This window comes from Pipistrellus kuhlii, unplaced genomic scaffold, assembly GCF_014108245.1.
Source record: "Pipistrellus kuhlii isolate mPipKuh1 unplaced genomic scaffold, mPipKuh1.p scaffold_m20_p_6, whole genome shotgun sequence".
In the NCBI taxonomy this organism is placed as follows: Eukaryota; Metazoa; Chordata; class Mammalia; order Chiroptera; family Vespertilionidae; genus Pipistrellus; species Pipistrellus kuhlii.
The window spans coordinates 62,838,867-62,865,330 of NW_023425562.1; the positions used below are offsets into that span (position 1 = coordinate 62,838,867).

The 26,464-nt window shown below is 39.9% G+C and overlaps 1 protein-coding gene across 6 annotated transcripts in view; it reads left to right on the plus strand.

Moving 5' to 3' along the window:
* Window positions 1–26,464, plus strand: part of LOC118707681 (SLX4 interacting protein) — a 179,216-nt gene that overhangs the window by 112,477 nt on the left and 40,275 nt on the right. For all 6 annotated transcript variants that reach the window (XM_045574873.1, XM_045574877.1, XM_036418351.2 and 3 more), the window contains one exon: window positions 1,784–1,904. In XM_045574873.1, coding sequence (XP_045430829.1) covers window positions 1,784–1,904 — 121 coding nt within the window. The remainder of the gene's footprint in view (window positions 1–1,783; window positions 1,905–26,464) is intronic.

The following is a 26,464-nucleotide window of genomic DNA, read 5'->3' on the forward strand; positions in this document are numbered from 1 at the left end:
TAGTGTTTTCTGTACTGTTTGAGAAGTACATGTGTTTACAATAAAAGTCAAGTTTGGCTCTCATTGCCCTTTGAAGCAACTTAAAACTTTGTTCTTATTTTAATTTATAAAGATTCTAAGAGATTAATCTGAGATGGCATTGCAAGAAACCAGTGGAACAGGTTTGAGGTGACCTCGGCAACTCTGAGCCTTCTTCAGAGTCTATAGGAATTGAACCAGAATCATCAGTCCTTATGCATCATGTCTTAATCTAAGAAATTTAGATTAGTTTGCATTTTTCCCTTTTCCTACATTACATTATATTTTTCTGCTAGTATGGCTAATGTGGACAGTTTCTTTCCAGTGCATGGTTATACTTTTAAAGTTTTGTTTTTCTTTTTTATAAATAACACGAAATAAGGTGCATGAAATTCATGCACTTCGGAGGAGAGGGGATGTCCCTCAGCCTGGCCTCTGCCCTCTCACAGTCTGGGAGCCCTTGGGGAATGTCCTACTGCTGGCTTAGGCCTGCTCATCATAGTCAGACATCCTTAGTGGAGCCCAGTTTCTAGCTGAGCAGTGCTCTCCCTGTGGGAGCATACGGACTACCAGGGGCAGCTCCTGCATTTGCCCTCTGGTGGTCACTGTGCATCATAGTGACCGTTCATTCCGCCATTCAGTTGATTTGTATATTAGCCTTTTATTATATAGGATTGATACATAAAACAATAGACAGCTATAGAAATTTGCTGTGGTAAGGTATCAATATATTGACATTGAATTAAAACCATGAGCTTCTGTTACCTAATAAATATGAATCTACTTTAGAGAAATATGAAAAGTTAAATTATTTTAATCATTATTAGGTGAATGTAGTGTAAATGAGTATATATAGTATCATCAACAAGAGTATGGAAGAAAATCAGATTATTGATTTCCAGTTCTCTATTCAACTCACTACTCAATACCTTTCCCTTTTTTGGTAGATTTGTAAGCCTGAGGCTAGAAACTAATGAATGGCAGTGTTTAGATTTTAAGTTTTTGAACCACATTTGAAAAATTTTGTATAAAATACAAGTTTCTGGTTCCTATTGAACAAAATTGGAGAATCTGGTGCCTTGTATGTATTCCCACTGTAAGCCCTGGGGGCTGCCCCGTTGAGTGGATTGGTGTCAGGGTTCCCTCTGAATATTCCCTGGCTCCTTCTGCCACAGTCATCTGCCTGGCCACAGTGAGCATTTGCTTGGGGATCTCAGTGTCTCATTAGAACTGGTTGATATTTACATGATAATAGTCTTCACCTCACTGATTTCACCACCTTGTCACTATAGTTTTTTTTAAAAAATTGTTATAATTCATTTTAGAGCAGGGACAAGGGAAAGAAAGATAAACATCCACGTGAGAGAGATACATCAATTGGCTGCCTCTCTTGTGTGCCCCAACTGGGGATTGACCGCACAACCTTTCAGTATACTCCATCCAACCTCGCCACACCGACCAGGGCTTGTGCTCTAATTTTTCAGTGAGGTGTTTTTATCTTCCTTTTAGAAATGTGAAACTAAGGAAAAGAAAAAGAAAGTAAATGAATTTCATAGATCACAGAATGGGCCGACAAACCTCAGTAGCAAATTTGCATCTCCAGTATTGTCTATGAGTATATAAAAACATTCTTATCAGCATTCATAGCTAATTTAAAAAGCAAACAAAATGAAATGTTCACTGTTAACTTTTTAATGTGCATGATGTTGACTTTTTTGCATTGCATTAAATCAGAGTTATCTCTTAATTTTTAATTTTTCTATAGGAAATCTGTTTACTGTTAAAAGAAACCATTAATTCAAGAGTTAAAGAGTACTTGGAAGTGCGTAAACAGCACAGGCCGTCAAATACAGAATTCACAAGATCCAGTCCCTTGTCCTTAAAAGGTAGGCACAGAGCACTTTAATTTTGGATAAAATGTCTGCTTTGTAGAAATGACAATTATGTTTGACTCTGACTGTCATGTTAGTAAAGTGATACATTTAAAATATGTGTTCTAGTGAAAATGCTTTGTTTGGATAAAGAAAATTAGCCAAAAAGCCCTGAAGGGTTTTTAATGGTAAGCAAAATATATGAAAATAGAAAATAAAACATTCCCAGGGAAACTGTAAATTTCTAAAAGGGTATTTTTTTAGAAGTAATCTTACAAATAGATTTACATTAATGCTGATTTGATTTGAAGCTTTGTGCTTTTTAAAATGTTTTCATATATGTCACCGCTTTCAGAGGTTCTCAACTAGGGTGAATTTTGCCTCAGGGGACATTTGGTAATGTGCGTAGACAGTTTTTGGTTGTCATAACTGGGTGGAAGCGGTGACCTGGGAACTACTGGCATCTAGTGGGTAGAGGCTAGGGATGCCACTAAATACACTAAATATCCTATAATGCATAGAACACTCCCTCTCCCCCCCTCAGCTACCCCCCTCCCCCGCCCCAATCACACACACACACACACACACACAGCAAAGTCTTATGTGGCCCAGAACGTCAAGGGCACTAAGGTTGAAATATCATTACCCTATTTCCTAAAAACACTTTGAGATTGGTAATGTCTGATTTATAGATGAAAAAGTTGAAGGTCTCCAAGATGAAGGGGCTTGCCCAAATAAAAGATCTTGTTATTGAGGACAGATTATCTTGTATATTTGGCACTTCCATCCTCTCTTCTCCTCCCAGTACATAGCCCAGAGTCTGTTACATAGATTCAGTAACATGATGAATGATAGAATATTTGGGTGGCAAGTGGCAAAACCTGACCTCAGACCCAGTTCTTCTGACTCCCAGCCCACTTCTTTCCTGCCCGTCATTGTTGTGCTTTTAAGATTTTTACTAAGTCAGCATTTTATAGCACTCTTTCTGGTACAAGTACAGTCAGAGGACATTGCTGGAGTACTGTGAACTGGATTATACTACTGCACACTTCTCTTTAGGAAAGGAATGGTGTTACATACCCCTCGTTGAAGGAATACTTGATCTTAAGTGTTTACCTGGCACAGCTCATAAGTAGGCAGACATTAAGTTTACCCAAACAACATTGTTTAGATGATACTTTCTGATTTTTCACTTAAAAGTAGTATAAATCTTGAGAAAAGCCATAGGAGCTTGCAATCTTTGTAGCATTCTTTGCACTGAGCAGATGTGCTAGTCTCACTTGCTAACTGATACAAAAGAAAAAGGGACAGAGCGGTTTCAGGACATCCATCCCTAGTGTGGCAAGTGGCCTGGTCTGCCACCCATCCTTCCTCTCCTACTGAGTGAAGAAAGCTAAATACTCAGTTTCCCAGCCTCCCTCACACATAGGGAACACAGCTCTAGTCCCAAGATGAAAATCAAAACTTTTCTTGGGCTCATATGGGCAAGAAGTTTATTTTTAAACAGAAAGGTGATCTTACTGTACAAACAGTATTATAACCTATTTTTCCATAATATAGAAGTCCTTTAAGACATGTATATCACCATTTTTAAAAACTTAGTTTTATTGTGGTAAACTATACATAGCATAAAATTTATCATTTTTACTATTTTCAAGTACATATAATACCAGTGTTTAGTGCATTCACATTATTGTGCAACTGTAACCACCATCCTTCTCTAGAACTTTCTCATCATTCTAAACTGAAACTCTTTACCCATTAAATGATAATCACTCATTAGTTCTTTCCCCAGTTCCTGGCAGCCACTATTATACTAATCTATATATATTTGGTAACTACTAGTAAATAAATATATATTTAATATATAAATATACAGTCATGCACCACATAATGACGTTTTGATCAACAGTGGACCACATATTCATATCTGATGATGGTCCCATCTATAATAATAAAAGGGTAATATGCTAATTAGACCAGACATCTTTAGGGCATCCCTCTGGACATCCTTCCGGTCAAAGCCACAGTGGTGGGGGCCGAGGCAGAGGCTGTTAAGGGGTAATCAGGCCAGCAGGGGAGGGCACTTAGGGGCGACCAGGTTGGCAGGGGAGCAGTTAGGCATTGATCAGGCTGGCAGGGGCATGGTTAGGGGGTGATCAGGCTGGCAGGCGGACAAGCAGTTGGGAGCCAGCAGTCCCAGATTGTGAAAGGGATGTCCCACTGCCGGTTTAGGCCCAATCCCCCATGGGGTCCCAGATTGGAGAGGGTTAGGCTGAGGGTCACCAACTCCCCGTGCACAAATTTCGTGCACCACGTCTCTGGTAAGATTATAATGGAGCTGAAAAATTCCTGTTGCCTGGTGGTGTCATAGCCACTAACCTCTAAATGTAACACATTACTCACTTGTTTGTAGTGATGATGGTGTAAACAAACCTACTGTGCTGCCAGTCATACAAAGGTAAAGTACATGTAGTTCTAGTAGCAGGCTATATCATGTTCGTTTGTATAAGTACACCATAGTGTTCACACAATGACAGCATCACCTAAGGATACATTTCTCAAAATGTATCCCTGTCATTAGGCATTGCATGGCTGTATATAATAATATACATCACATTTTGTTTACTCATTTGTCAGTGAAGTAGTTAGGTTGTTAGGTTGTTACCATCTTTGACTATTGTGAATAATGTTGCTATGAACATTGGTATACAAATATTTGGTTGAGTCCTTGCTTTCTATTATTTGGGTATATACTACACCTGAAGTGGAATTGTTGGGTTATTCGGTAATTCTGTATTTGACTTTTTTGAGGAACTGCCATACTGGTTTTCATAGTGACCACACCATTTTACATTCTTACCAACCGTGCACGAGGGTTCCAATTTCTCCACAGCCTTGCCAACATATATTTTCTGATATTTTGATTATAGCCATCCTAATAAATGTGAAGTGATAGCTCATTATGTTTTTGATTTGCATTTCCCTGATAGGAGTGATGCTGAGAATCTCCTCATGTGCTTCTTGGCCATTTGTATATCTTCTGTGGAGAAATATCTGTGTATGACTTTTGCCCATTTTTATTTTTATTTTTTAAATTTCTTTATTAATTAAGGTATTACATATGTGTCCTCATCTCTTCATTACCCCCCCCCCCCACTCATTCGCTCACCTCCCTACCCTCCCCCCACACCCCAGTATTCATTTCCATTGGTTAGGCTTATATGCATACATACAAGTCTTTTGGCTGATCTCTCCTCCTTATCCCCACCCTTCCCTATCTTCCCTCTGAGGTTTGACAGTCTGATCGATGCTTCTCTGTCTCTGGATCTGTCCCCGTTCATTAGTTTTTGTTGCTCATTATATTCCATAAATGAGTGAGATCATGTGGTATTTATCTTTCTCTGACTGGCTTACTTCACTTAGCAGAATACTCTCTAGTTCCCTCCATGCTGTTGCAAATGGTAAGAATTCCTTCTTTTTCTCCACAGCATAATATTCCATTATGTAGATGTACCAGAGTTTTTTAATCCACTCATCTGCTGATGGGCACTTAGGCTGTTTCCAAATCTTAGCTATGGTGCATTGTGCTGCTATGAACATTGGGGTGCACAAATCCTTTCTGATTGGTGTTCCTAGCTTCTTGGGGTATATTCCAGACGTAGGATCGCAGGGTCACATGGGAGTTCCATTTTTAATTTTTTGAGGAAACTCCATACTGTTTTCCACGGTGGCTGCATCAGTCTGCATTCCCACCAACAGAGCAGGAGAGTTCCTTTTCCTCCGCTTCCTCACCAACACTTGTTTGTTGATTTGTTGATGATAGCCATTCTGACAGGTGTGAGATACATTTTTTGATTGGATTGTTTATCTTCCTTTTGTTAAGTTGTATGAGTTCCCTGTAAATGTTGGAGATTAAACCCTTATCGGTGATAACATTGTCAAGTATGTTCTCCCATGCAGTGGGCTTTCTTGTTGTTTTGTTGATAGTTTCTTTTTCTGTGCAAAAGCTTTTTATTTTGATATAGTCCCATTTGTTTATTTTCTCTTTAGTTTCCATTGCCCTAGGAGCAGTATCAGTGAAGAAATTGCTTCGGCATACATCTGGGATTGGGCTGCCTGTGGATTTCTCTAGTATTTTTATGGTTTCCCATCTTATGTTTAAGTCCTTTATCCATTTTGAATTTATTTTTGTGTATAGTGTAAATATATTTTATTGATTTCAGAGAAGAGAGAGGGAGAGAGATTGAAACATTAATGATGAGAGAGAATCATTGATCGGCTATCTCTTACACAATTCCTACTGGGGATCGAGCCTGTAGCCCAGGCATGTGCCCTTGACCAGAATCCAACCAAGGACCCTTCAGTCCCCCGGCTGGCTGACGCTCTAACCACTGAGCAAAACTGGCCAGGGCTCCTTTGCTTTTTTTTTAATTGAGTTATTTGGTTTTTGTTTTTGTTTTCGAGTTATAGGAGTTCTTTATATAATCTAGATATTAATCTCTTAATTAGATACATGATTTGCAGATATTTTTCTTATTCTCTGGGTTGCCTTTTTATTCTCTTTTTAAAAAAATCTAAATCTTTTTTTGTTTTATTAATCCTCAAATGAGGATATTTTTCCATTGATTACATTGGGAGAGTAGAAGAGAGAAGGAAAGACAGAGAGAAACATCAATATGAGAGAAACACATTAATTGGTTATCTCCCACATGAGCCCGATCAGGGCCTGGGTCTGGGAGGCGCCTGCAACCAAGGTACGTGCCCTTGACCGGAATTGAACCAGGGACCCTTTAGTCTACAGGCCAACACTTTATCCACTGCGACAAACCAACTACGGTTGCCTTTTTATTCTCTTGACAGTGTCCTTTGACACACAAATGTTTTTAATTTTGATGTAGCCAATTTGTCTATTCTTCTTTTGTTGCCTGTGGTTTTGATGTCATAGCCAAAAAATCATTGCTAAATCCAGTGTCATGAAGCTTCTTCCTATTTTTACTTCTAAGAGTTTTATAGCTTTTACATTTAGGTCTTTGATTCATTTTGAGCTAATGTTTAGCTAAGGTTTAAAGTAAGGGTCTAATTTCATTCTTTCATAGGTGGATATCCACTTGCCTCAGCATCATTTGTTGAAAAGACTGTCTTTTTCCTCTTGGAATATTCTTGGCACCCTTATTGAAAATCATTTGATCATAAACATGAGGATTTATTTCTGGGCTCTCTGTTCTATTCCATTGGTCTATATGTTTGTGTTTAAGCCAGTACCATAGCTTTTTTATTACCATAGCTTTGTAGTATGTTTTGAAATTAGGAAGTATGAGTCTTCTGATGGAGTTATCAGTATTTCAAAATTGTTTTGACCATTCGAAGTCCACATCATCATTTTTAAGGCTGCATAGTATAAGTGTTCATTCTCTAATTTTTGGTTGAACATTTGGATGCATCTGATATTTTAGTTTTACTGTGCACCATAGTGCAGTGAACATCCTGATAATGTACATATTTTCAAACTTTTATTTTAAAGTTCATATTTTTATTGGCATGGAAGAGCTTCTTAATGATATTAATGCTTTGCACGTTACATATATTGCAAAAGATTTTCTCAGTTTGTCATTTGCCTTGGGGTTGGTTTACTTAACTTACTTAACAACCCCAAACAAAGAGAAACCTTTATTTGCCTCATGAAGGCTTCTGAGATTAACAACCACCAGCATGATGAATGCTGGCCTTCCTTGTAGTGAGGTACGGATTGCCAGAAGGAGGAGGCAGGATGATGCTAATGCAGCCCTCTTTAGAAAAATGGCTAAGTGTCCCTCTTTGAAAGTAAACTTTGTATGAAATCATCATCTTTCCTCTCCTTCCTACTTCTTTTTTTTTTTTTTAATATATTTTTAATTGATTTTTAGACAGAGAGGAATTGAGAGGGATAGAGAGTTAGAAACGTCGATGAGAGAGAAACAACGACCAGCTACCTCTTACCCACCCCCGAATGGGGATGTGCCCGCAACCAATGTACATGCCCTTGACCGGAATTGAACACAGGACCTTTCAGTCCGCAGGCCGACACTCTATCCACTGAGCCAAACCGGTTTCAGCTCCTTCCTACTTCTTAATTAAGTATGTCTTTTGATGTTTATTTCTCAGCCAGTCCCCTTCTGTGCTGCCATCAACCAGTCCATCCTCCTGCCTCACTGGACAACTGCAGCAGCCCCCTAGCTGGCTTCCTTACATGTGCTGTGGCCAGTGCTTCTCCTGCTGTCAACACTTCAGTTGATATAATCCCTTAAAATCATAGGTCTAATCTTGTGCATCTCTTCAGGATTTCTCCAAAGCTCTCGGGATGAAGACCAAGATCTCTGGGATAGCTGCCTCTCCAGCCTCATCTTGTACCACTTGTCCCTCATCCAACTCTAGCAAACGTAATTTCTTTCTTCCAAAGCTTCATTCTTCTCATGTTGGGGTCTTTCTTTGCTCCCAGTCTTCCCCTTCTCCTTCCCCTATGCTTCTTTCAGCTCTCTGCTCAAAGTCTATTCCTCAGGGAGCTTATCCTGTTGACAGGTTTCCTGTTCCACGAGCATTCTGAACTTTTGTTCACATTATTTTTGTGAACAAAAATAATTATTGCCTTATCTCTCCGCAAATGTATGAGCCACCAAAGACGGGTTCTGCCTCGTATATTATCTAGTATATCTCCACCATGGAGCACATTTCCTGGTGTTTGTTCAGATGATATATTACATACATGGTTATATCTTTCCTCTTCCTAGTAAGGTCAGGGCCTGCCCTAACCTACCTGTCCTGGCTTTGTCTCTTCCTGCTGCTTTTCTATTTCCTGCAAATATACATTCTTTATCCCTCTATGCCTTTGCTCTTACATGTTTCTCCTTTGTCTGGAACTATTTTTCTTTTAATTTTGAAGACCCAATTCAGATATTACTTCTCCAAAGTCTTCTTCAGTTTCCCCCTCTCTGGCACTTAACACTTTTATAACATTTGCCATATTGTGTCATAACTGTGTTATAAGCAGTTTACCTGCCTTTCTTCCTCCTTTTTATTGGTTAAGATAGATTATTTGTCACCCTGTAACTCAAGGGCATAAATAGATAACTGGGCTTTTGGTTATAGTGCTTAACCTCATACTAAAGTAACTCATTTCTAAAAGGTAAAAGATGAGTTATTTTATCCTCTCTACCACAAGGCTGCTATTCCCAAAGCTCCTCATGTTATAGGCCCTGCGCACTCACAGGGATGAAGTGTACAGACACAATAATATACCGCCACCTTGTATTGTTTATTAACAGCTGCACACAAACACACAGACACACAAAAAATAACAACAAACAGGAACTAAATACATCCTTTTACTCTTTCCTCAGAGGACCAGAGACATCTTTAAACATTTATCTAGCTGCCTCTTCTTAGCTGCTTCAATGATCTTACCTAAGTGTCTTTTTCAAAGCAATTTCAAAGCCGCCAACCATAAGCCTTTCTTGTTTCTCCTCAGTGTTCAGCTCTGTGTCTCATGATCCTTAAAACTAGAAAGAGTTGTCATTATTGTATTGGTGGTTTGGACGAATGTGTGTGGTTCATGCTTTTGTATAAATTGGATATCTTTTTCTCACTTCCACGTGTTTTTTACCTTTATCATTTGCAAATACATGTAACAATAATATATCTCACTCTTCATGGCACAGATATCTAACACATGATGCTGAAGGCTGATAATTTTGCTGATGACGCTCATAAAAGTAATTTTTTATGCTCTGGGTTTTCTTTCTAAAAAAAAAAAATAGTATAAATGGCTGTGAGGCCATTTCGTTAGTCTTATAATTTAAAGGAATACAATGACTGTTAATAAACTAATCACCAAAAGCATAGCACAGATATTTGCTAGTGATCCCATCTTTTTTAGGCCCCCTGAAATGTTATTCCAGTAGATTCAGCAAAACTTAATGTTGTAAGAAAGTTTTTAAAAACACTTCACTGTCAATTCCACCTCTTTAATATTTTCCCCCTTAGCCTTGCCAGTATTGGGTGTTACCAGTATTTTTAATTTTTGCAAGTCTGGAACACCAAAATTTTAAAAAGATATCTTACTCTTTGATTTTTATTTATGTTTCTGTTTTTATTTATTAATTGACTGGCCTACATATTTATAGCCCTTGCTCACCTTTGCATTTTGTTATTTGTCTTTTTCTTCTTAATTTCTTTCTCTTTTTCCCATTGTTGCTCCATTGGTCAAGGCCCTTCTTAACAGCTCTTGAATTCCTGCCACAGCCTCCTGATTTTCCTTCTACCTCTGCTGCCAAAGTGGCCTTTAAAAAACAAAATGTGATAGTCTCCAGCTTAAAATCTTTTGTGGTCAGGAACCTTAGTTGCCTAATATCTTTTATTTAATTTCACTTCTGCTTGAGACCAAGCAGAATGGGTCTGGCTCTTTAGAGAAGAAGCTGATAAAGGTATTAGGTAGCTCACAGGAACAACCTGTGGGAGGGCCACACAGCTCCGTTCTGAAGCTACGCAGCCTGCACAGCCTCAGCCCCAAGGTGGACACAGCTCTGGTACAGGCACCGTTCCAGCTGCTGTCTGTGATGCTCAGGACCAGGAGTCAGCTGCTGCCCCCAGTCAGCAGAAGATTGACTGCCTGTCACGTGCCATAGCCCTGGTTGCTCCTTCTAAAGCAAAACCAGATCCTATGGCTGTACCCCAGTTGCAGATGAGGCAGGGGATGTGAAATAATTGTCATTTACCTTAGGAAAAGTGGGACTTACAAATGTGGAAAGTTAGCAAAATTCAGGGAGAGGATGGTCAAAAATTTGAGGTGAGTAGCCACTAGTTACAAATATTCATAAAAGTTTTCCTCTTTAATAAACTTTAAAGCAATAGCAAACTATTGCCAATGACATAACTCTCCTAACTACAAGGAAATGTGCTCAGCATCTCCTCCAAGAGAGATAACCCAAAGTCCCAAGTCCTAGCTCTAAGTCTAGGGTTTCTGAGTGATGTTTATTTTTCTACTAGTTCATTCACAGCCTGTATTTGTTAACTTATTGATTGATCATAAAGTTAACGATTGTCAACATATCTTGAATAAAACAGTAAGGAAACATAAAGTCAAAAACTTAGTTAATATATGAATATATACATGATACAGCAAGGAAGACCGTATAGGAAGATGTTGCCATTGTAATATCTATAGCCAGCACATAAAATAAAGAGCTAGTGTTTATATCTCTCCTCTTTTAATACTTAGTTTATACTTCCTTTGTCTTTAGCCAATAAGTCTGCTAATTGGCATTCCTTACCTGGCAAAGTGATACAGACCTTTATTTCTGAGGGATTTGAGCCTTCAAGGCCTGGCCTATGTGAGGTTGTCATCTTTCTCATTGCCTTTTAGTCACTTCCCATTTTGATTCCCTGTGTACTCTAGCCAAGAGAACACATTGTTCTGTTTGTCACAGTATGTTAATACGCTGAGTGGCCAGATTATTAAGACCACCCCATCAGTTCTTTGTTGGGCCACCTTTTGCCTTCAATACTGTGGCGATTCTTCTTGCCATTGACTCCACGAGATGTTGAAAGGTGATGCGAGGAATCTGACTCCATGCCTGATGAATAGCACTGTCCAGTTCTGTGAGATTTGATGGTCATGGAACCAGCTGCCTGATGGCTCTTTGAACTTCATCCCACAAATGCTCAATTGGATTGAGATCTGGTGATTGTGGGGCCACCCTAAGCAAGGAAAACTCTCCCTCATTCTCTTGAAACCATTCCTGCACAATATGAACACCATGGCTTTGCACATTGTCTTGTTGGGAGAAGCCATCACCATCAACATGATAGGATAAACTTGATCGGCAATGATACTTAGGTGTGTTGTGCTATTCAGGTGTTCTTCCACACAAATTAAAGGGCCCAAATCATGCCAGGAAAACATGCCCCAAACCATAATACTGCCCCACTAGCTTGAAGGGTTGTACTCATGCATGTGAGGTGCATGCGTTCATGCTTTTTCCACAAAATTCTCACTCTGACATCTTCATGATGCAACTGAAAACGTGATTCACCGGACCACATGACTTTTTTCCAATGCTCGACTGTCCAATCCTTGTGTTCCTGTGCGAATTGGAGATGTTTTATCTTGGTAACTGCAGACAGCAAAGGTGCTCGAACAGGCCTTTGGCTTCCATGTCCCATACGATGCAGCGTATGGCTAATTGCCTACAAACGTCAGGTGGTCATAATAATCTGGCCACTTAGTTTGTATGTGTGTGTGTGTGTGTGTGTGTGTGTGTGTTTGTGTGTGTGTGTGTATTAGAGACCTGGTGCATGAATTTGTGCATGGGTGGAGTCTGGCCAGCCTGGTCAGGAAGAGGGGACATGGGCAGTTGGCTGACCTGCCTGCTGGTGAACTCCTGATCGAGGGGGAAATTTGCATATTAGCTTTTTATTACATAGGATATACACTGAGTGGCCAGATTGTTATGAGTTCAGAGATCATAATAATCTGGCCACTCAGTGTATATATTAATTCAAGTATTATATCACAAGGTTGTGCCTTGCCATTTGTATCATAACTAACTTTTCAGTAGACCTTGCTGCATTGAACCTTACTTGATTGCTCAGTAGGCTCATTGAATTTTGAGTCCACTGCCTTAGCTTATGAATTGAGTTTCTTGGTCATAAGCACTGTGGTGGTCATGATGAATGAGACCTGCAGTAAGTCCATGGATGCTGTGGCTTACATAAACACGGCAGGTAAAGTGGGCACATTCAAATCCTGAATAAGATTCCATTCTAGTGCCTTCTTTGTAATGAAAAAAGTCTGATCCACTCACTTCTACTGGTCCATCTCTCTGTGATCACATTAATTGCTGCTGCTGACAAATTGAGCACTTGGCAGAGCTCAGCATTAGTGAGTTTAAGTCCATGTTGTTGAGCCCAAGCATTCTTGCCACCGTGGCTCATGAGCCCTTTGAGCAGGTAAGTGGGCAGCTGGGGAAAGAGACTGGCGAGGGCAGGTCATCTTGTTCAGCTCATAAAAGAACTTCTCCTTAATGGAGCCTTTTGGAGAATATTTACATAAGATACAAATATTTTCTCTCTGTCTAATTTTCCCAACGTCTTGTCACCATTTCTTCTGAGTTTCTTCCTATGAATGTGTGTGTGTATGGGTGGGGGAGAGACTCTCTCCTTAGGGGCCCCCAGTGGACCCAAAATATACTATTCACTATTCTGCCACCTTGACAGATTTACCTTCTTCATGCCAAGTGAGGTTATATCATTGCATTCATTCACTTCTGGATGATGCCATCTATTGGGAAAAGCCATTGATTAATCAGGCACAGGTTTTTCTCTGTTAGAAAACTGGTCACCCAATCTTTCAGATCATGTATATGGGTCAGAGAAATATGCAAACATACCCATCAGTGTTTGTGCTTATTTCTTAGTAGTAAAAATGGTGCAAAAACTTGAATTACCTTTTAGATGTACTCTCTCACATGCTCCAGACCATTAGATATTTAGAAACTGTATTTTCATAGGTTTCATTTATCACCATGTGACATGCCTGTGTCCTACCATGATATCTAGAATACATGCCTCCTTCTCTTTAAGTCCTACCATATGCCCTTAATGTAGTAGACCAGAACAATAGCCTATAAGGTAGTGAGATAGATATTCAAGGTCCCTGTGGACTACTCTTGTTACTGAAGCAGAATGTTAATGGAGCAATGAAGCATACAATGAAACTGTGTGGTATTCTCTCTATAGATAGCAACCTGCTTCTGAGTTCTCTGCTCATTGAGATAGAATCGTCAGATTTTACCCTCTCGGTATTGCTGATGAGAGGCACTATAGTGCTCCAGTTGAGAGACCACCCACCTCTAGAAGAATGGATGTGCAATTAAACCTGCATTACTCCATCATTATTCTCCAATATCATTTGTCTTCTACTTATGTCAAAGAGGCAAGTTAAATAAGAAAAGTATATGAAAAACTATTCTTAGATATTTTGAGTTTTTGATGGTGGCACAGTCTCTTTGATTTCCTAGGGATCAGTACTGCTTCTACTTTACAGCTCTGATGCAGAGAGGAACTCCAGAGACTTCCCTCCCACCCTTCATCACCATAATAGCACTCCCTCCAGGAGAAATGGGATTCAAGTGTGGATTCTATCAGAATAAATGTATTCTAAGTATATACTCAGCAACTGAGAAAACAACTACACATGTTGAGGTTAACTACATTTCAATGGAACGCAGTGACATTGAGGAACCCCAAGAATTAGAATTTTCTCAGAGCCAATGCCCAGCCATCCTCAAAACTTCTGGGTGTTGCCCTTTTCTCACTGTGCAGGTACCCTGGTGGAAAGCTGTAGGTCCCAAATGGAAGATTTATAAATGTACCTGCAGGATTATTGACACTTCCTTACTTGAGGGATGCCTGGCTCTATTCATTCAGAGGGACATGGGTCTGAGAACTGCCTTCAACCAGGGACTGGTGAGAGCCTATGGCTCTCCTTCAGGTAGTCCAAGCCAGGATCTTGTTCATCAGGTCTGGATTTTTTTTTTCCTATTAAACAGTGTATTACATTGCTAGAGCTGCTATAATAAAAGACCACCCTGACCAGTGTGGCCCAGTAGGTTGAGCATCGTCCCATGCTCCAAGAGGTCACGGGTTCCATTCCCTGTTGTTGGGTTGCATGCTCAGTCGCCGGTAGGGGGGATGCGGGACTTGGCCAACCAATTAACTTTACTCTCATCAATGTTTCTCTCTCTCTCCCTAAAAAAAAAAATCAATAAAAGCATACTAAAAACACACACAGGATAAGTGGCTTAAAGAACAGAAATTTATTTTCTCACAGTTCTGGAGACTGGAAGTCTAAGATCAAGGAGTTGGCAGGGTTGATTTCTTCTCAGCCTCTCTCCTGGGCTTGCGGATGGCCGCCTTCTCCCTGTGTCTTCACATGACTCTTCCTCTATACATGTTTGTGTCCTAATTTGCTCTTCTTAAAAGGACACTAGTCACCTCTTTTAACCTAACTATCTTTTAAGATCCTATATCCAAATACAGTCACATCCTGAAGCGCTGAGGGTTAGGACTTCAACACACGTGTTTTGGGGAGACATAATTCAGCTCATGATATACAGTTGGAGTAGGACCCAAGTATCTTCTCCCTCTTATTTTGAATTGTGGATATAATCACTAAACCAATAAGCTGAAAATGTCTTGAGTCAAGCCACTGACTAGGTTTCTACCAAGGTTTCCATAGGCTCATGTTCTCCAGTGGACCAAGTGTCTTATTCAGCCATGAGCTTTAATTGACTGCAAATTTTGGGCAATTCCATTACCAGGTAATCCACCCACTCTTGTTGGCGGTCTCTAGACAACCCACCTGTCCTAATCATCAGCCTTCACAGCAACTAGTTCTCTCTCCCTGAGGGGTGTCCCTCACTCCCAAGATGGCTGTCCACTCAGAACTGTTTCTGAGTAGCAGTGTTCTCCCTACAGTGATCTTCCATCATTATGCAGGGGGTCCTTGGGAACACAGGGCAGTCACTTGGCACAGGTTGACAATCTTACATAGATCAGCATGCACACCAATTGTCTGCTTCCTAGCATCCTTTAGGTAGGTATGCTTGGCCGGGGTACAGCTCGTGTACCCTGTAGCTGCATTTCAGCAGAGGGACCCCACAGCCCTCCCATTGAGCAAGCATAAAAATGACCTTGTAAGGACGGAGGTGGCAAACACTTTAGTCCCAGGGTCAGTCACCGAGCTATCAGGCTGTTCAGGAGAATGCTGGACAAACAGCTGCCCAGTACCCAGAGACTGGGGCAGCTCTGAGCCCGGACCTGCGGACAGCTGAGTTCAGGAGGAGCCTCTCTTCCATATGGGGAGGGGCTTCATTGTCACTGAGCCTAACTGACAGGCTTGAACATCATGACATCTCATCTCTGGACCTTTGTACATGCTGCTACGTCTTCTCCCACTCCAATGGGCCAGCTCATTACCCTGCAGGCAAGAGCTCGGTTATTACTTACCCTGAAGAGCCTATTCCGATTCCATGCATGGTCTTCCTCAGGAAGCTGGATCTTCCTTTCCCACTAGCCTGGTCTTCCCTGGACAGTAGCAGCACTCATGGTTCCTGACTCCCCGAGGTAAGGGTCTTGTCCTGTCCAGCACCCCATGCGGAGCCTGTCACTCAGGAGGAGCGCACTTAACTTTGGAAGAGTAAAGGAATGAATGGTAGTTTCTACTCACTGGTCACATGTTTGTTTGCCAAGGCATTGGGGCATGCTGCCATTGCAACATCTATTTCCCCTTTAACAACAGTCAGAGGTGAAAGTGGCCTCTGAGTTACAGATTTTTAAATGGTTTTTCTCATTTGGTTTCAGAAAGTCAAAACCACATCCTCCCCAGTGTAAGATTAGCTTTAATACCTTCTGACTTTTCTGCAGCTAGGGACTGAACATCCTACGGGTTCTTGAGCATTACTTACCTGTCACTATGTGACTGGCCTTCAACCTGCTGGGTTGCTGGGTCTCCCACGGAGCCATGGCAGAACTCTGGGCGGCCCTTTCCTGCCAGCATTCTTAACCCTGTACTGAAGAGGCGTATCAGATTCAGAGTCCCAGCAACTTGCTCAGGGTCCGCATAACTAGTAAGTGTCAGAGGCAGTATGAAAACATGCCTGTCTGATGTCTGGTTTGTCTTCCTTGCTTTGATTTCCCTATTATGGGAAAATGTATGTGTATGTTTTCTTTTAATACAGTTTTTCTCTAATCAGGAAGACAAAGCTGTCCTTCCATGAACACGGGGAAGCCAGGAACATTGTCCTGCTTGAGCTACCATGTGGGCACCTTTGTTTTAGATTTTATGGCTTCTGTTTTCTGATCACAGGTTGGAAGAATGGACTCCAAAACAGAGCTCATCTTCCAGCTCCAAACGTTTATTTTTATGCATTGTCTAGATACTAGGGGTTCACTACATTTTTGTGTTTGTGGAGCAGTATATATATATTTTTTTACTGCCTATTATCCTATTCTGTATAACCTTTTTCCTTGTAGTTAACATCTAAGAAACCCAGCCTTTTGGAAAATGCCATAAAGTAAATTAAATTTTCCTGCGTACTGTGGTTTCTGTTTGCAGTGGCTTTCCCCCCCCTCCCTTGGCTTTTCTTCTAAGCTGAAAGCGCCTCTAAAATCTTAGCTTAAATCTCTGGCCAAAGTGTGTAGCTGTCTGCTCGTTCCTTTGTGGCATCCAAGGTATCTTCTGCAAATGTCCGGGCCTAAATTACCAGGCTTCCTCTCTCTTCCTCGACACCCACGCAGCATTCTGCGGTGGGGCACATTACCACCATGTTAGGAAATCAGTGGGTGTGCACAGAACAAGAGAAGAAAAAGATGAGAATTGCCAAAGCAAGCAAGTTCTTCCTATTCTTCCCTCTGTCTGCGAAATATTCCCCTCCTTCCCCCACACCCGATGCCGGGTACCTGCCAAAGAAAGCTTTCTCTCCGCTCTTCAGACACAGGCCTGATTGTGAGCGCTTCTCCTCAGTGGCCCCCTGGGCCCAGAGTTGTATATGGACTGTTGGTTTTGGTTTGTATTTATTTTCCCAGCCCACTGAAAACAGGGCCTTTTCCTAGTTAAAATAAATTCTGGAAGAGAAACACTTTTCTTTTGGAGCCCAGCCCTTCCTCCACCTAGACCATCAGGCATTTTCCGAGAGGACAGTGAAAGCTAGCTCCGGCCTCACCCATTCACAGTATCCTCTTTTTCTTCCACGTTAACAGCAGTGAAACTTGCTGTATCTTCAACAACTGGTCGCCCTGACAAAGCCCTTGACAAACACGACTAACTTCAACAGCCCCTTGTGGTGTGTGTCCGCCGTTCCCATGGAGTGCTGGCATTTGTCCCTGTTGCTCTGCACCCCAGTCACAGGCACAGCAATGGAGGGACTTCGCTGCCTCTCAGAGTCGCCGTGTTCGGCTGTGAGAGGAGGAACTGGGTCCTCATGTGGTTTTATAAACAGTAAAACAGCACAACAGGTTTTCAATTATATGATGTTCTGGTAACTATTCTTAATATTTAGACATTGCTTTTTCCTATTCACAGCTCTTTGCAAACAGAAACGGGTTGCACTAGACCTATCCTAGGGCACAGTGGAAACATGTGTTTTCTCTTTACACATCTGTTTTAATAGCTTTGGTTATTATTTACATTTCTTCCCATAATGTACTCAATCAAAACATTTGTAGCCTTTCATCCACACATGAGAAGCTTAAAAGGGCAATAATGAAAGCAAGTGCCTATAAGCCCTCTGGTAAATGTGCCACAGTTTCACAAAGATTATTTTTCCAGGAATGGGCAATTTGTAAAACTTGAAGTTTTGTGCTTTTTTACAAAAAGTGTGCTAAAGAAGCAATGACAACTCAAGGTGCTTTGCATTCTCAAAAACTGGACAGACTTAGCTAACCAATTATTCCAACAAATGAAAACAAAATACCTAAACTTTTAGGGGTAAGATTCCCACTTGTTATAGTCACCTGTTATGGGTATTGCCAGAATTGCAGAATGATTTTTTATTTACTTGTTAGTTTTACAAGAAATTAAAACACACAGACACTAACCTGACGTACAAAGCTTCAAAAAATAAATAAATAAAAGGTTAGGATTCTTTCCATCACACCAAGAGATTATCGATTTGAAGCAGCTAAAAGACCTTTCTGATGTTAGTATATACTTTTTTAGATTGATTCTGCTGACCTGTGAGTAATCTGCTTTCTCTCCTATTCTACCCTTCTCCCTTAAACCCAGTCCCACACATAAGAAAGACAAGGATTTTCCCTCATAAAACAAAATTTATATTGCCATTGCTTAGTTTCAAATTGCAATGCCAATTCAGTTGGGACTTTTATGATGATGCAACCCTAGTTATTCTCAATTTGCTTGGGCTTGTTCACATTTACATCTAAACTCTGCATATTCCGTAACTGGAAATTTCTGCATATTCCGTAACTGGAAATTTCAGGACAATTTCACCAAATGTCTAGTATCCAACTTACTTGGATTCTAGAAAAATCTTTATGATTAAAATTGTTGCAAACTTTTTGTTTTAGGAGTTGTCCTGACAGTTCTCTGAAGCATAATGAAGATTGGCAATTTATTACTAGATATTTCAAAGACAAATTCTGTTTGTGGTCAGATAGAGCTGGTGACAACTCTGCCCTGCTGGAAGTGGGAGAAGTAATGGAGAGGAAGTCACCAGCTTATTAAATTGATCACAGAGCTGTGGTAAACCATTGTATTAGTGATCTCTTTGTTTTATCATGATAATTAAATGGTGACAGCCAGGTAGGAGCCTGTATTCTCCCACTTCACCCAGGGAATATTGTGGTTTATTCCAGCATTTTGGGAATGTGTCCCCTGGGGCACTGGCTTTATATTGTCTGAATGGTTTGGCTGCCACATTGTGTGTGTGTGTGTGTGGGGGGGGGGGGAGTGGGGGGGGAGTGGGGGGGGGAGTGGGGGGGGTAAAGGCAGATGAGGGGTAGGAGGCACAAAAAAGATAGACCCCCTACTACAAGGTTATACTTTCCTTTGGCATATCCCAGATAAAGTTTTAAGAAGTGGAAACCTCTCCTGAATCTGACAGATACAAAGATAAAAGCTTTCCTCACCACATTCACTACTCATAAAGCTGCCGCCCTTTCTCAGAGGCGTGGCATATAATTTTTTAATGTGTGGCATGACAAGGTATAGTGGAAACTATTTACCTTGGCATGCACTGCTTGTTTCTCGGGAGGTCTGTCTTCGTTACACTATAGCAATAGCCCTCCATGTCTGGAAGAGCCTATCCCACTAACTAGCTTGTCTGATACTTTACATTCCTTTCCTTTGGCCAGCCTCTCCCATCACAATGCCAAGATTTTAAAATTCGTAATAAATGAGTTTCACATTGCTAATATTAATAGCCATCAGGGAGCTTGAGAGAGCAAATAGATAGTAGTTATCTAGAAGAGTAAATATCTATAAGAACCTTTAATTTTGAAGGGTGCAAAGGATGAGTGAACAGGCCTTAGTGTGGGAGAACACACTGGTTTAATGCTTTGGGACTGAGGTTTGCTAATGAAATCTCTTGGGAATTTTGGAGGCTGCAACCCAAATGATGACTCAAAACCAGAGAGCTTTAATTTTCAAATTTCCTAACCTGGCTCCTTAATTATTTGAATTATTTAGAATAAAAGTGGAGAATCTAAAATTATATTTTTTGAAGTTACCATGTTTAGTTTACCACTTCAATTGTTTATAATCAAAACAAATTTATAGTCACTGTAACAACTTTTGTAAACTATGCAGGGAGCCTCCATTCCCTTTGGTACAGTAGACATTTATATTGTTCTTCAGTGATTTGGCCACAGATTTCTGAGTGAGGTGGGTGTTTGTGAAGCAGTGTGAGCCCCTGGGCTGTTCCCAGGGAGTTGAGTAGAGGCATATTTAATAACTGCTCAGGTACATTAATTGTGGAGCTTGTTTATATTTGTTGTTCTACCACAGTGCTGTTATTACCTGGAGCCTAAACGCCAATCAGTTTCAAATTTATTTTAACGTTTTGATCATGAACTATTTATTTAATGAGGAACTTGACTTAACCTATTTTGTGAAATGTCTTGAGAAAATTATGTCAACGTTAAGCAAAAAGCACACTAGCTCCCCATAATGTCATACATAAGAAATGAATGCCTAGGAGAGATGCTAGTTTTAGCTTTGAGGCCAAGATCAATTTGCAATTCCTGGGTCAGAGATTGGTATGTATGTACACAAAAATGTGTATGCTTGTGTATCTCTGTGTGTACTGATAAATAATACAGATAGATATACCCACAAATGTAAGTTGCTACTAAAGAAAATACCAGTTACAAGGCCTGAAATGAGACACCCAAAATATGATTTCCTTACAAATATTTGAAGGAATGTTACTTAATTGCAACCAGAAGTCTGACCTGGAAGTGTAGTGTTTTGACCTTTTAGCTGTCTGGTTTCCTATTTGTGGTGTTTTGCTCTCCCCCAACTGTGAGAAAAATCTGTTTTACAGGGTTTTAACCCTGTATATTCTTAGAAACACTGAAGTAGAAATTATTCCCTTGAGGGAAAAGAAATTCTCATTATTTACAAGAATGACTTATAAAGGTTTTTCTTAAATAGAAAACATTTTTGAAACACTTAGCAAATATTTCTTTATAAGATGTACTAGTATTTGAAAAATAAAACAGCTTCTGGGTTTCCTTTCAAGGTAATGCAAACTTTTGGAAGATTAAGATTTTTGCGTTTTGTAAGCTTTATCTAAGTTTAATAAAATACTAACTTCTTAATAACAATAGTGTACAAAATTTATAAATAGTCCTCTTATGAGGAGACTTTTTTATATGGTGTTTGCCAGTGTGATCAGCTGATCATATTATCCCATTTTACAAGTCTCAGAGAGATTTTCAGTTAGAGGAAAGCATCATTTTCCGTGTTGACTTAGAGCATTAAGAATGCGGAACACTGACAGTTCCCATCCCATTTAGCTGAGAAACATTTCGTCCCATTCTTTTTTTTTTAATTTGAAGTATACAATTCAATGTTTTTTTAATATGTTCACAAAGTTGTACAGCCATCACTAGCAGCACTTATAGGACATTTTCTTCACTCTATAAATCCTGTACCCATTAGCAGCTATTCCCTCTTTTCCCTCAACTCCCCCTCTTCCTCTCCCCCTCCCCCCAGCCTAGGCAACCCCTAGTCTATGTTCTATCTATCAATTTTCTAGACATTTCATTTATATGGATTCATATAATATGTTATTCTTTGTAACATTTTCTTTTACTTAGGATAATGTTTTCAAGGTTGTCCATGTTGTACCATTTATCATAGTACTTTATTTTTTATTACCAAATAATATGACATTGTATGGTTAATCTCATTTTGTTTATCCATTATCAGTTGATACACATTTGGGTTGTTTCCACTGCTTGGCTACTATGGATAATTCTACTATGAACATTTATACAGGGTTTTGAGTAGATATATGTTTAATTTCTCATAAGTAAATACCTAATAATGGAATTTCTATGTAATCTTGTGCCTCCATGTTTTAGTATATTAAGGAATTTATTGAGGAATTTATATTCCCACCAGAAGTGTATGATGGTTTCATTTCCTCCACATTATTGCTAACATTTTTTACTATATGTCAATTTGATTATAGACATCCTAGTGGGCGTGAAGTGGTATTTCCATTTTGCTGATGGATAATGCATATGTTCAGATATTTATCAGTCATTTGTATGTCTTGTTTGGAGAAATGGACTTTCAAATTTTTTGTCCATATTTGGGATTTCTTTTTTTAACTTTTAAAAAATTGATTTGACAGAGAGAGAGAGAGAGAGAGAGAGAGAGCGCGAGGGAGAGAGAAACTTAAATTTATTTTTGCATTTATTGATTGATTCCTGTATGTGCCTTGACCAGGGATTGAAACCACAACTTTGGCATATCAAGGCGATGCTCTACCCAACTGACCTACCCTGCCATGGTCTGGAGTATTTTTTTATTATTTAGTTGTAGGAATTCTTTGCATAATTTAGGTATAAGCTCCTTATCAAATATATGATTTGCAAATTTTTTTCTTGTATGAATTATCTTTTCACTTTCTTGATGGTATCCTTTGAAAGACAAAAGTCTTTAATATTGATGATATTTTTTTTAATTGATTTTAGAGAGAGAGAAACATTGATGAGAGAGATACATCGATTGGCTGCCTCCTTCACGCTTCTACTGGGAATCAAGCCTGCAACCTGCACATATGCTGTGTCCAGGAATCAAACCAGTGAACTTTTGGTTTATGGGTTGACACTACTGAGCCACCCTGGCTGGGCAATGATGTCTATTTTGTCTTTTATTGTTGTGCTTTTGATTGCCCAATCCAAGGCCATGAAGATTTACACATTTTTCCCCCCCAAAGTTTATTTTTATATCTAGCTCTTTGATCCATTTTTAGTTCATTTTGTATATTATTTCAGGTTAGGGTCTGACTTTATTCTTTTGCATGTGGAGATCCAGTTGGCCCAGTACCATTTGTTGAAAAAACTCTTCCATACCCATTTACTTATCATGGTGCTCTTATCAACAATCAGTTGATAGCCGAAACCGGTTTGGCTCAGTGGATAGAGCGTCGGACTGTGGACTGAAAGGCCCCAGGTTCGATTCTGGTCAAGGGCATGTACCTTGATTGCGGGCCCAGGTTCAATTCTGGTCAAGGGCATATACCTTGATTGTGGGCACATCCCCAGTAGGGGGTGTGCAGGAGGCAGCTGATCAATGTTTCTCTCTCATCGATCTTTCTAACTATCCCTCTCTCTTCCTCTCTGTAAAAATCAATAAAATATAGATTTTTAAAAATCAGTTGATAATAAATGTGAGGATTTATTTCTTGATTCTCAGTTGTATTTCTGATGTCTATCCTTATGTCAGTATTACACTATCTTGATTACTGTGGCTTTGTAGTAAAATTTTAAATCCTCATTCCATTCTTTCAACACAACTATTCTATTTTCTTCCCAGCAGAATCTGTTTTATAAAGTGTTATAAACATCTGATTTTTAATGAAGTAATTAAATACAAAGGTTTTTCTTCCAAAAGATTTTCCCTCCTAAGGCTTTAAATGAAATGTATCAACTATAATTATTTCATTTTAACCAAATCAATTAAGAGAAAAACCAATCCTCGCTATAGATAAGGTCTTCACATTAACAGAAAAACAACAGTGAGTTATCTGTATTTACATAATATGATGAATGATGCTCGTGGGTCTCAATAGCTCCTGTTAAAATCCTTTATTTTAGCTTGTGAAGTTGATTATGGCTTAAAGTTGAACCTTTTTTGCTTATTCCTCCAGCCTCATCCTCCATCTCTCTCCATCCTCCTATGCATTGAGAACTCTAAACCTCCCATATCGTTTCAGGGTTCCCAGGAGTCAGCAGTTGTCTGTGGTTTACACAGAGAAGCCTAGCATGCCCTCCAACCTCAGTCCTCTTGGAAGAATCTTCCTGATGCTTTAGAACTCTGCTTACATGTTCCCCTTCCTTGGGGCTCTCCCTTCTCTCAATTTACTTTGTTCCTTTCCCTTGTTGTCTTCTTTTTCTTTATTTTATTTTATTTTATTTTCCCCCATCACCATTTATCCCCCTAAATGGTGATGGGGGAAAATAAATACTTTCCCTTGTTAATTAGGCATGCCCTTTCTTGGCATCCACAGCCCCAATGCATGCCTTTATTATAGCACTTACGTTGTACCTATCATCCTTTAACTCCTGTGCCCCTCCCTCTGACCTCAGGTGAGGCCTCAGGAGCAGAGCAGTTTTCTTGGCACACCCAGGGCTTCACATAGTACTTGTACATAGTAGGTACACAGCTAACATGGATTGGATGACTATTTGGACAGAATGAAAGAAAAAAAGTAACCATTTCCTTGCACACTGGTCCCTGTAACTCCTCCACTGAGATTATTTTCAGGGTCACAAAGAGTATAATCCCTCACTTACTTGGAAATACTTCAGCATGCTGCCAACCTGCTCCCTCAGTAACAGCTCATCATCAGTGTGGTATTTAATTTATGTTATAAGACTAACATGTAATTCCCAGACAAAGTTGTGCAGCCCAAACTTGTTTAACAACGTTGACATTCTGAGGAATCTTTTATTTTTTTTTAACCTGAGCTTAGATATTTTTTTTGTAGAAAAGCTGTGTTTTGCGAAGAAAGCTGAGAAAAAGTGAGACTTGCTTCGATGCATGGGCAGGGGTTTAATGATGGAAGTCAGTCGAATGAAAGGGTGTCAACAGGTGCACAGGGGAACGCAGGCCCAGAGCATAAGCTTGAGTAGATGACTGGGAAAGCTGGGGGATGGGGTTATGACAGGGGGTGTGGGCAGGCTGGTGTTGAGAAAAACCCTGAGAAAAAGTGATATTTAGCTTTTTGTGGAACCTTCATGGTGGGAGAGTTAGAGGGAATAATCTGCCACTGAGAAAAGATGAAGGCAAAAATGTAGTAAAACGGAGATAAGCACAATGCCAGGGCTGGCAGGCGGGGGGAAGGGGGGGGTAGTGTTTAAGGTGGAAGGAAATGCAGTATGTGTGCCCTGGCTTGGGAGGGCATTGCTGAAACCCACAGTTACTCCAGGACCACTGCCATCACTAGGACTCCCCTTCAGAGACCCCAAAGCAGTGCAGAGTGTCCAGTTTTTTCTTTTTATTGTTAAGGATCTTTTTTAAGTTTATTTATTTTTATTATTTATTTATATAATTTATTGGGGTGACATTGGTTAATATAATTATATACGTTTCAGAATCCAGTATTTTCTAATAACCAGTGAGATGGTACCTCATTGTTGTTTTGATTTGCATTTCTGGGATGATCAGTGACTTTGAGCATGTTTTCACATGTCTCTTGGCCTCATACCATGGAAAGGCCTCATACCGTGTGGACTTCCAGTGAAACAAGGGACGAGAGAGAGCAGCAATGAAGGGAAGGGGGAGCCGTGACTGGAAGCATATTCAGCTTCAATCAAGTAACTGAGAGCTGAGTGGTACCTTGAAAATGTTTGCCTTTGGAAGATGGTGATAGAATTGTGAAGAAAAGTAGTTCTGTGGAATGGATATCTAGGAAGCTGGGAGATTCACAGTAATGAAATATGAGACACTTTGTTAGAGCCTCAGGAGGTGGTAAATGCTCAGCATTCAACAAAAAGGAAGATATGCAAGTGAAGGGAGAGGGGTTTTCATGGAGTGACAGAACACTGTCTACTCCTGCGGCTAGTGGGGACAGGGACACAGGCAGCTCCAGCTTTAGTCCCCACCAGTGTGCATAAGCTCTGACACTTCTCTATAGATCATTCGACCTTTGGTCTGTTGGTTTTTTACTCTGGTCCTCTTTGTTCTTGATATTTTCTTGATATTTCAATTTCTCTTGAATTCAACTACCTATTTAAACATGTGTTTTTTCTTTTATCTAGAGTCTTTGCTTTTAGCAGGAAGGTCTCCTTTATTTCAACCTACCAGATGCCCCAGATTCAGCTTTTAGAGATGTGCCTTTTTTACTACAAGGTTATATTATATTTTTAATGTATTTGATATAGAATGGTGTACTTTTTACTCCATACTTAACAGGTTGCTAATATAGTTTGAGTTTGCAAAGTGTACATATCTGTATCTATAGGTATACCAATACCTATAGCTAAAATTAGTTTTATTTTCAACTTGGGTCACTAGTAGTTAAAGAATCTCAAGGTGACGTATTCTTTTTTTTATTTTTTTTATTTTTTATTGTTTAAAGTATTACCTATGAATCCTTTTTCCCTTATTGACCTCTCCTCCCTCATTCCCACTCCCCCTCCAGCACATGCCATCACCCCCCACCCACTACTAACTGTGTCCATGAGTTATGCTTATATGCATGCATACAAATCCTTTGGTTAATCTTTCAACCCCCCCCCCCCACACACACACACACACACACATACCTTCCCCCTGAGATTGG